A 9,998-nucleotide genomic window follows, 5' to 3' on the forward strand; every position below is an offset into this window, starting at 1 on the left:
CCCGCGGGCGTGACCGCGAGCACGACCAGCAAGAGCGCGCACAGCGACCAGCCGATGAGCATGTACGGCTTGCGGTGGTAGCCAAAGATGGGAAAGCAGTCGTTGAGCATGCCAAAGACGACCTTGAGCGACCAGCCGAGCGTCAGGAGCGCGGTCGCCGAGCTCAAGACGTTGGTCTCGAGCGCAAAGTACCCGGTCAGAATCGGGTACTTCATCACGGTGAAGCCGCCGTAGACGATGCCGACCATCGCGTACTGGTAGAGGATCGCGAGCACCTCGGGCGATGTGTACACGGGGGCATCGCCGCCCCGCAGCGCGCCGTCTTCGATCTCGCCGGGCGTCTTGGTCTCGCCATACTCGTGGCCGTCCGCGTGCGTGTCAAACGACGCAATGTACGAGACGCGCTCCGTCGTCAGCGGTTCCTTGGTCAGCATCGTTTTTGGTTAAAAGGCAAGTTGCAAACTGAGGCGAGAGCGGGAGATCGAAGTTGCTGTCCGGATAGCCAGGACGACGACGACGGCACCTTGAGGCACAGCACATGGTCGCATAGGTGACCAAGCACTCACGTTTGTTTCGACACCGGGCAAGATAGGACGTCGATCAGTTCGGCGTTAGAAGACTCAAGCTCGGGTTCTGTATGATCAGATACCACGTGGTACGGTGGTAGATCCGGTTTCAGGTCCAAACAACATTGCTGCACGCCAAGTTAATAGTGCTGTAAATATGTAGTAGCTCAACTCGACACGCATTCGAGCAAGCGGCATTGCCTCGCTCGGACAGGTCTTCTATCGCAGCCACGATTTCAATATCTACCTCATTTCGAGACTCACTCCCAAATATAAAAACCGAGTAACGACGATGCGGAGCGGTAACGTCGGTTGACGTTGAAGTGGTCAGGAGCAAATACGCGGCCGACAGTTCGTATTTTGCAGCGTCGAGTAATAGCACATCTCTTACGTTTCCTCTTGCTCACTTGTTCACGACCGATGTTTCGCTCAGATGTTCTTCGTTCCTCTCGATGCAACGATGGAACGTTCTTTTTGAATGGGTGCAACACGGATGGGCGCTCGGGAACTGCTCAACTTGGAGCTGGTTGCAGAAGAGTGCACCAGAGGCAATCATCCGCATCGACATTAGTCTGCACCCGGCGTTTCTACATGGACGCTCACCATTCACAGAACTCGCGAGGTGATCAAACTCCAGGTACCGTACAATGCCCATTGAATTGGAACAGGAGCATCGTGGTGGGGAGCGGCCAGTTGTTGCGTTTACCCATTTGGAGACTTTTTGAAGTACGACTCTGTGTCCGAATTCTGTGGCGTCCAAAACCTATACTTGGGTCTTGTATGGTATCACACACGGGCGCGTATCTGGGTCGGCCAGCAGCTGTTGACCAAGGGCAATGAAGGCAACGCCACGTTATTACAACCTTGTGATGGCATCGCGAATGAGCCTACAAATGAGAGGCCAGTGTCACTCGTGCTCTGTCGGCCGCTATGTTTCTACCGCACCATGTCAACGACAGCAATGCCACCGTCGAGCTTGGAGCTCTCTGCAACCGCACCCCAACGCGCCAGCTCTCGCCCGAGCAAAAGGAAATGAGTCGCCAACGGTCGCGCATCTACTACGCCCAGCACAAGGCCAAGGTGCTTGCCAAACTCAAGGCGCGCTATGACGTACCGTGACCAAGAGCGGGCGCGCCGACGAGCGCTCTACGGGCGCAACAAGCAACAAGGCCATTCGCAGCATGTCCTATCAGTCGTCGCCAAGCCTCATTCGTCTCGAGACAGTATCGGAAGCACTCTCTCTTGCGTTTATCCTCAACTAGTGAGGGTGTTTGTTGTTTGTGTCGCTCTGTCGGGTTAGGGTAGGGGTAGGATAACCACCTCGCATCCTGCAACATCCAATATTGAAGTAGACAACGTACTGCGATATACTTGTGTTAGAATCGCTTCAGTGTCTATTCTATCTCGACGGTTCGTAGTCACGTATCAGAGAAGCGGCATGGCCGGGGTGCTCCCCACTCGTGCGTCTTCCACCACGTGGGCTGCGGGAGGTGGCACCCCATCCTTGTCGGTCGGTGACAGCACACTTGGACACGATCCGAGCTGTACTCGAGCGGTGCCTCTCGCGTGTCATCGTCAAGACAGAGGTACTGTATTGTGTGTGGCAGCGCAGCATCCAGAAGGCGCCAGCGCATGTCGTCCCACGCCAGATTGTGCAGAGCAAGGCGCTGGAGTCGACGACAACGAGGCAATACAGGTGCGAGCCACTGCACGAGTGCACGTTCGGCCATTGTTTCATTGCGCCACCGGACGCGCAGTCGGAGCTCCTCGAGCTGACGCAGCTGCGGCAAGACAAGAGACAGTGTCGTCGCCATCGCAGTCGACGCCTCGACAAACGTGAGGCTCACATGTGAGATCGCCGCCATGGTCGGCAAGACGGCAAGCACATGAACGACCGCGTCGCTTGGAGCGTGGTGCCGCGACGCTGTCTCGTCCCGCAGACTCAAGTGCGTGAGCCGTGCGCCGTGCAGCGCCCGTAGCAACGGACCTGGGTCGTGCAATTCGAACGTCGCAATGTCCAGATGCCGCAAGCGCATGGGCAGCGGGCGATGGAGCATCGCCTGCAGAATGCCCGTGCCGTACGATAGCTCGAGTGTGTGCAGAGTCGAGCACGCATGCAGCGCGTCCGCAATGGCCTTCGCCCGCGCCGGCTCGCGAACGTGTAAAAAGTTTAAGCGCAACGTGCACAGCGCCAGCCGCGTCACCGTGGCCACGAGCTGCGTCTCGAGAAACGTGTTGAAGAGCGGGTCGCCTGCGTTGGCAATGCAAAGCGTCTCGAGCTGCGTGGGCAGCGCGGCAAAGAAGGTGCGGAGCGCGGCGGTGGTGTCGGATTGCGCCATGTGCAGCAGGTCCACGCGCCGCAACGATCGCGCCGAGCGCATCCAGCCAGCGACGGCGACGAGATGCGCGTCCGTGTCGCTGTCGTGGCCCATCAACGCGCACGCGACGAGCCGGGCGCCATGCCAGCTGGCCGCGTCTTGCATGCTGGCCTTGGCGACGACCGCGACCTGCGACGCATGCATGCGCAGCGTGTCGACCGCCTGCCACGAATCGAGCGACAGCGGCAGTGGCAGCGCGAGGAGGCGCAGGCCGTCCATAAAGACAGCACGGTCCGAGAGCCATGCCGAAGCGCGCAGGCAGGGCCAGAGGTCGGCGACTGGCAGGCGCTGCGCGAGCGCGAGAAAGCTCACGAGCGGCGCGACGAGGCCATCGGCCGGCAAAGCTCGTAGTAGGTTGTGCAGCGTGTATGGGCAGCACGTACAGCGCGCGATCATGGCGACGACGCCGGGTAGCGATGCGACCTGCGCGGCTGCTGTCATCCTGCGTCAAAACCGATTACCGTGTACCTGTGCCTATAGCCGAGTTTGAGTATGGTATGTCTCTTAGCAAAACCGATCCTTTATAAGAAACCATGTGCGTAAAAAGTATCGGTTATTCGAAATCGATAACGGATACATGGCCGGAACGGCCTGTCTGCGCTACTTTACGAAGCTGCTTGGCGCCGAAGCGCCGCCACCTTGTCCGCAAACGTCAGTTGTGCAATGTCCTGGGTCGTCCATGACAGCGACGGAACGACGCAAACCGGCGACACCGCGCGCAGGGCGTCCATGACCTCGCTATAGAACGCCTGGCACGCGACCGAATTGGCATACGCCTCAATCTCGGCCGTGGTAAAATTGTCGTAGACCATGAGCTCGTCCGGACGGAGACCGAATTGGGTTGCGCAGGCGTGGCTATGGACGCGGCGAAAGGCCGGGGCGAGGGCGCCGGCCAGCGTGCCGTCCGCACAGTCGGCGATCAACGACGTTCGTTCGGTCGCCGCTGCCACGCCCCACACAAGCGGCAAAAGAAACCAGCCTCCATGCACCATCGTCTCACTACGATCGCGCAGAATGCAAACTGCTTGTCCGATAAAGCTACAGTCGAGGCAGTTGCGTGTAAAAACTCACCCCGCCTTTCCCCTACCCCGCCGCGGGGTAGGGTACAGCACCGAGAGCAATGTACGCGCATCGACCGCGGGCGCGTCGTCCTGTTGCAGACGTCACGCGCTGTCAGATGACAGCTGAGCTTGTGTGTTTTACGTGTGCTCCGCATCCAGCTCTGTCATTTCCCAAAGCGCGCGGCCCAGACGATGTGTAGTTCCTTGTCGGGGCGAACCCGGGTGGCACGATAGATAGATAGATAGATAGATAGATAGATAGATAGATAGATAGATAGATAGATAGATAGATAGATAGATAGATAGATAGATAGATAGATAGATAGATAGATAGATAGATAAAATGCATTGCATGTTAGCGTTGCCACTAGATGAGGAGGAAGCTGCCGTTGTCGCCATTGGACCGGGTGGTGTGTCGTCGACCATCGAGCGCCGACCCGTTCTCCGACCGCTTCCGAGACACCTAGCCCAAGTGTGAGATACCAGAGACACGATGACGATATTGTACATACCGCGCGGGCGTCTAAATCCGAGCCAAACAGCTCCAGCGCGCGGTGGGTATCAAAGGTTGCTGTCGTGCGGGGGCTATCCAGCGTGCGGAAGTGAACGCTTGGTGCAGCCTCGGTCGCCTCCATTTTGCGCACGAGCTCCGCAAAGACAGAGTTGGGTGCCATGAGCAGCTCGTGGTACGTGCCCTCTTGAACAACCGCGCCGCTTTGCATGACGAGAATCTTGTCGGCGTTGCGCGCCGTCGAGAGGCGATGCGTGACCGAGACGATCTGTTCAAAACCCCTCAGCATTCAAAAATCCGAAATGCAACGCAACATTGTACCGTCATGTGTAGCTGCTTGGCGAGCCGCTCGAGCGTCTGCACAATGCTGGCTTCGGTCTCGGGGTCCAGCGCGCTCGTGGCTTCGTCCAGCAAGAGCAGGCTGCCAGCATTGTATCAATCGTTCAACTTCAAAGAGACGCGACTACCTCGGCTGACGCACCAGCGCGCGAGCAAGGCAGATGCGCTGGAGTTGGCCGCCACTGAGGTTGACGACTGCGTGCTGGCCAATGATCGTGTTGTAGCCGTCCTTGAGACCGTCCACAAAGATGTGGCACTCGGCCAGCTTGGCCGCTTCCAAGCACGCTTCCCGGGTCGCACCGTCCCGGCCATACCTATCCACATCCATCGTATGAGCCATCAACACGCACGAGACAAGGAGCGGACGCAATGTTGTCGAGGATCGAGCCGTTGAGAACGCCGCCGTCCTGAAACACGACCGCGGTCTGGTCACGGAAGCTCGCTTTCGAGTAGGGCGCAATCGAGAGCCCATCCACACAGATCGTGCCCTCGCTCGGCGTGTAAAACTGCATGAGGCAGGCGAGGAGTGTGCTCTTGCCGCAGCCACTCGGGCCCACGATGCACGTGTACTCGCCCTAGCACATGGTAAAGGCTGCCATGGCCGCAAGGAAAACAGCGTCGTCTACCTTGTGAAAGGTTGCGTGCACATGCCGGAGCACGTACTCGGGTGCATTCGCATCGTAGCGAAAGCACACGTCGGTCACCGTCATGCTGTGTGTCATGCGCGGTAGCGCCGGCTTGTTGGCGTCGTCGGCGTCGCTGGCGGCAGCCGTCACAGCCGCCTACGCGTTGTTGTTTCCATGAAAAATGCAAAGAAAGCTTCAAAAACAACGTACATTGCGTACGATCTCGTCGATGCGCTGGAGACTCGACGCGTTGCCAATGGCCACGCGCATAAAGCCGCCGAGGACCGTGACGGGCGTCGAGATGCGGTTCAGCATCGTGACGCACGAGAAGAAATCGCCCGACGTGATGTCGCCGTGAAACACCTTGATCACGAGGCACGCGGTCATGATTTGGACAAAGATGAACATGCCCGACTCGATGTAGATCTGGACGACGCCGCTCCAAAAGTCTTTGGCGAATTGCGTGCGCCGGAGCCCGCCAAGGTGGGCGCCAAATTTCGTCAAAAGCGGGTCCTGGATGTGGTACGCACGCACCACTTTATGGCACGCGACCGCGTTCTGAAACTCGGCCGCTACGTACGCACTCTGCGAGCCAAACTGCTGCGACTTGCGCGCTACGAAAGGGAGGGTTGGAGAGGGGTAGGGTAGGGGTAGGGGTGTAGTACCCGCGAGGCCTTGGGGCCCGGACGTGACGATGATGGCCGAGAAGGCGAACGACATGGCGCCGATCGTTGGCTCCGAGTACATGAGGTAGACAAAGCCGACGACAATCGATACGATCGGGTTCATGAGATTCTACAAAAAGGCAGAAATGTCGTCCGAAAATCGCCAAAAAATCGGAAAAATAACGGAAACATCGACCACGCACCCAAAACACGGCTTGCCACATGGCGTTGACGCGCGCAATGTCCGACTGGAAGAGGTTGTTGAGGTCGCCGTCGGACCGGGCGGCGAAAAACTCCGTTGGCTGCCGCAAGAGCACGTCAAAGAGCGTGTCTTGCAGTCGCTTGGTCGCATTCGCAATCATTTTCGATTGGAAATACCCTACGCGCACCACTGAGTCCAGAGAGAAAGAGACGTCGGAGGTATTACCCATGGCGTAATCTGCGACGACAAACGGGATGCTAATCCCAAGGATGCCAATGACACCTTCCAAAAGGCTGTGCCACGGCACGAAAGGCAGATCCACGAGCGTGCCGTTATCGTTGGACGTTTGGTTCTTCCACTTGAAGCTCGCGTGGACGCTGAGACCTTGGTCAAGCCCAAAGTCGTCAAAGTTATGGAGCGCGTAGACCCAGACACTCGCAGGAAACCCTTGGTCCGTGCACAGCTTCAGGAAATACGCGAGCAGCGGCAAGATCGACGCCGACACGAGCACGACGAACGTTGTGAGCGCCAAGTCCACCGACTGCGTGGACCAGTGCTGCAGTGTCGACCGCACCACGTCGTAGGCGCCATACGCCGACCCACCAAAGCGGGCATCAATGTCGCGAAGGTGGCTCAGAAAAGCCGAAGCGGTCATGTGTCGAGGCCGGCACGGCAGCGCCCGCTCGAGAAAGGCCAAGAGCTCGGCGCGCGTCATGTCGCCGTCGTCGCGGCCGCACACGATGCGCAGCTCCGTGTCGAGCTGCTCGATCGCGACCTACCATCATCACAAGGTACATGTCAGAAAAAGTTTTTTAAAAATTGGTGAAAATCGACAAGATGCTACCGCGGTGATGTGGGGCACGTGGCGAAGCGCGGCTTTGACGGATGCAATTGAGATGGCCATGCTACAGCTGTACTTGCTAATGGTGTGGAGCTTCTTGGAAAACATGCGCGCGCGGGGCTTGAGCACAATCCGGGCCGCCAGCAGGACCGTGTACGCCGTGTCAAAGTACATTTCGACCTGGTTGGACACAAACTTGGTGTTGGTCTCAAACTTGGTGGTCCAGCCGTTGGCGACAATCTTGAGCGTGCTGAGGTCGTCGGCGAAGACGTATCTACGACGTCTGCTTGCACCAAGATTGCCATGCGAGACGTCGACCTACCGGAGGACCAAGCCGACGCCGAGCAAGACGAAAGCGATCGCATCCGCCATGAGAAAGCCCGAGCGCGTCATTGCACCGCGCAGCGCGACGAGCCGCAAGAGCATATCGACGGCGTAGACAACCATGCACGCGGCGGATGCGAGCCGCGTCGAATGCGCATATTGGATGAACGAGTCTTTGGACGTAAAGGAGACGGCGATGCAGTTGCAGAGAAAGTCGAGGGCGAGCACACCCATGAGGCTATAGTGCCACCGCCGGTGGTCCACCACGCGCAGTGTCCCAAAGCGCATGGACCGTGGCAGTACTGGCGGCGCGTCCAGAATCGGTGTCACGTGGTGCTCCGAGAGCGGTGTGAGGCCCTCCATCGGCATGCTGGCCATCGGCGTCGACGAGATCGGCGTTGTGTGCTGCGGTACCATCCTGTCCAGTTGCCAGAATGCCTGCCGCCGTCCAAAGGTGCGTCACTGCCGATCGTTTCTTTTAAAGGGAATGTGATTTTCACATGCCAATCAATGGCTATGCACTTGTTGTTGGTATAACGAGGTGTGTGTTTCTTATTTTACACGCGCGTAGTGATGTGACAAAAGACGGCAGCGATCTGGGTGTGCCACTGTCGATTTCGAAAAGGGGATCTTCGAGTGCGTCTTCGATTGACAGTTTGGGGGTCGATGCGCAGTCGTCAAGAAACGACAATTCGTATCGCAACCTTGGTTATTAGCTACTTGTAATACCTCCTTTATGTTGCTGCGGCAGGTTGGTGTTTGTTGTTGCGACGTGGGTGGAGAGCTACGCACTTGGTCGGTCGCGGTCAAGGTTTGGTGTTGAAGTATCGGGCAACAAGTTCTGCTCGTGCATCAACGATATACATGATGTGGACTGCAAGAGTCGCGTAAGCTTATTCTACCGGTAGATCGACGACGTCCTAAGGCTCTGGGCGCCTTGGCGGCATCCGAGCACACCGGGAAATCATGCGACGTAGCGTGCACGTCGAAATGGCGTGTCCTTCGAACTTCGATGTGGCGGGTTGCAATGCAGTCGCCAAACAACCAGTATCCCTGACGCCAGCCCGCCCATCACCAGCAGAACGCCATACCGGCGCCGACTCTCACGGCGATCTGTGTCGCGACCGCCTTCTCTCTAGAATCAACCGTTGACGACGACGCCAACAACCGCCGAACGTATCATCCTAACTGCCCGTGCATGTCGTTGCTTCGCACTTTTCCTCGATCTATCGCTGGCGACGACGCCACTTGATCCGAATTGGTGGATCACACCCGGTGGTCGTGCAGAGTCGTCTGCCACACACCAGGCCTAATGATGTCTGTACCTACTGGACCGAACGGCAGAGACACCGGAGATCATGCGTGATGGGACCGGTGGAACGTTCTCATGCCGACGGTTGGTGCCTCTCAGATGATGACAAGCTCGCTTGATGGCGCCTCGTCACCGCGACACAACACAACTATCGACGCGTGTTCATAAAAAGGGCCCGAGAAAGGTCCTCGAGCTTCGTTACGCGAACAAAAGGGGCTCTGGACGAGTCTCTGTGAGGACATCGTGCAGTACATAGCAGGGCAATCGCGGTACCAGTGCTCTTGCGCATCCATGCGGCGGTACCGACACTCGACCTCCATTGCCCATGCGAATAAAAAGATTTTTGTTCACCCTTGAGCGGCGGGCCTCACCGAGTTGGCACTCGACAAGGTAGGAGCCTTCCTCTTGTGCCGTCCATGGTTGCTCGAGCCTTCACCAAACCTTCCTCACGCGTCGCTTGGACGAGGCTTTAGCTCCGACTCGTTGTGGCAATGAAGCGTCGACGGTGTGTACTCTACTAGGACGAGTCTAAGAAGTGGAAGACACTTTTGGTGCCGAACGACGAGCTAGCGAAAGCCCGTTCAAGGAATCGAGGAAGACAAGAGATCGTGGTCAAGGCACACGGGCGAGCATCGTATCTTGTGCGCTCATAGCCTCTCGATACAAAGCGATCCCGACCACGCTACTCCCAAGGCTGGCAGATACCAAGATACTCTTGTTTGCCCCAAACGTGCGTCTGCTCGGAGTTTGAGAATCGAAAAACGAAACGAGGCGCGACACGATCGAGTCCGTTTTAGCCCAAAGTGGGAACTACTACGCAGTACAAAGCCATTAAATACGTGGGTGCGATGCTCTACGCATCCCAGAAGAGCAGCATGTCGACGGCCAAGCGCAGCGCGAGCAGCGCAACGAGCGAGCCATCGATCGACTCGGACGACGCGCCGTCAAAATAGATGCGATATTGGGAGTAGTCATCGGTGCTATTGTTGCGCATCGTCGGTACGACATGGCCCGGAAAGGACTGTTGGCGTCCGGCGCATGCGGTGTCGGCATGGACGACGGAGCCGGTGTTGCCGTGGACGACGACGGTCGCGTGGACGACGACGACGATGGCGACGGCGTCGGCAAGCGAAGGATGATCGTGCCAAATGCGTCGAGAGACATGGTCGCGAC

The 9,998-nt window shown here is 57.9% G+C and overlaps 5 protein-coding genes across 5 annotated transcripts in view; 1 reads left to right on the plus strand and 4 right to left on the minus strand.

The window, feature by feature from the left end:
* SPRG_21336 (hypothetical protein) overlaps positions 1-434 on the minus strand; it is a gene marked incomplete at both ends in the record, with an annotated part of 1,696 nt that extends 1,262 nt beyond the window's left edge. Inside the window, one exon of the mRNA XM_012353535.1 lies at positions 15-434. Within this exon, the coding sequence (XP_012208925.1) occupies positions 15-434 (420 nt within the window). The remainder of the gene's footprint in view (positions 1-14) is intronic.
* Positions 435-1,496: 1,062 nt separating this feature from the next.
* Positions 1,497-1,828, plus strand: SPRG_13764 (hypothetical protein; the record flags this gene model as incomplete). The annotated part of the gene is made up of 2 exons (XM_012353519.1): positions 1,497-1,681; positions 1,729-1,828. 2 exons carry the CDS (start codon positions 1,497-1,499, stop codon positions 1,826-1,828), a joined length of 285 nt encoding a protein of 94 aa, XP_012208909.1.
* Positions 1,829-1,984: 156 nt separating this feature from the next.
* On the minus strand, positions 1,985-3,385 carry SPRG_13765 (hypothetical protein; the record flags this gene model as incomplete). Its single annotated transcript, XM_012353520.1, has 1 exon — positions 1,985-3,385. One exon carries the CDS (start codon positions 3,383-3,385, stop codon positions 1,985-1,987), a length of 1,401 nt encoding a protein of 466 aa, XP_012208910.1.
* A 987-nt stretch (positions 3,386-4,372) lies between these two features.
* SPRG_13766 (hypothetical protein) lies at positions 4,373-7,930 on the minus strand (the record flags this gene model as incomplete). Its single annotated transcript, XM_012353521.1, has 12 exons — positions 4,373-4,468; positions 4,518-4,784; positions 4,838-4,937; positions 4,984-5,169; positions 5,222-5,430; positions 5,482-5,637; positions 5,692-6,095; positions 6,147-6,276; positions 6,350-6,525; positions 6,574-7,123; positions 7,193-7,463; positions 7,512-7,930. The coding sequence occupies 12 exons, from the start codon at positions 7,928-7,930 to the stop codon at positions 4,373-4,375; spliced, it is 2,964 nt and encodes a 987-aa protein (XP_012208911.1).
* A 1,748-nt stretch (positions 7,931-9,678) lies between these two features.
* Positions 9,679-9,989, minus strand: SPRG_13767 (hypothetical protein; the record flags this gene model as incomplete). The annotated part of the gene is made up of 2 exons (XM_012353522.1): positions 9,679-9,805; positions 9,829-9,989. 2 exons carry the CDS (start codon positions 9,987-9,989, stop codon positions 9,679-9,681), a joined length of 288 nt encoding a protein of 95 aa, XP_012208912.1.
* Between the last annotated feature and the right edge of the window lie 9 nt (positions 9,990-9,998).

This window comes from Saprolegnia parasitica (assembly GCF_000151545.1).
Source record: "Saprolegnia parasitica CBS 223.65 unplaced genomic scaffold supercont2.126, whole genome shotgun sequence".
Lineage (NCBI taxonomy): Eukaryota > Oomycota > Saprolegniomycetes > Saprolegniales > Saprolegniaceae > Saprolegnia > Saprolegnia parasitica.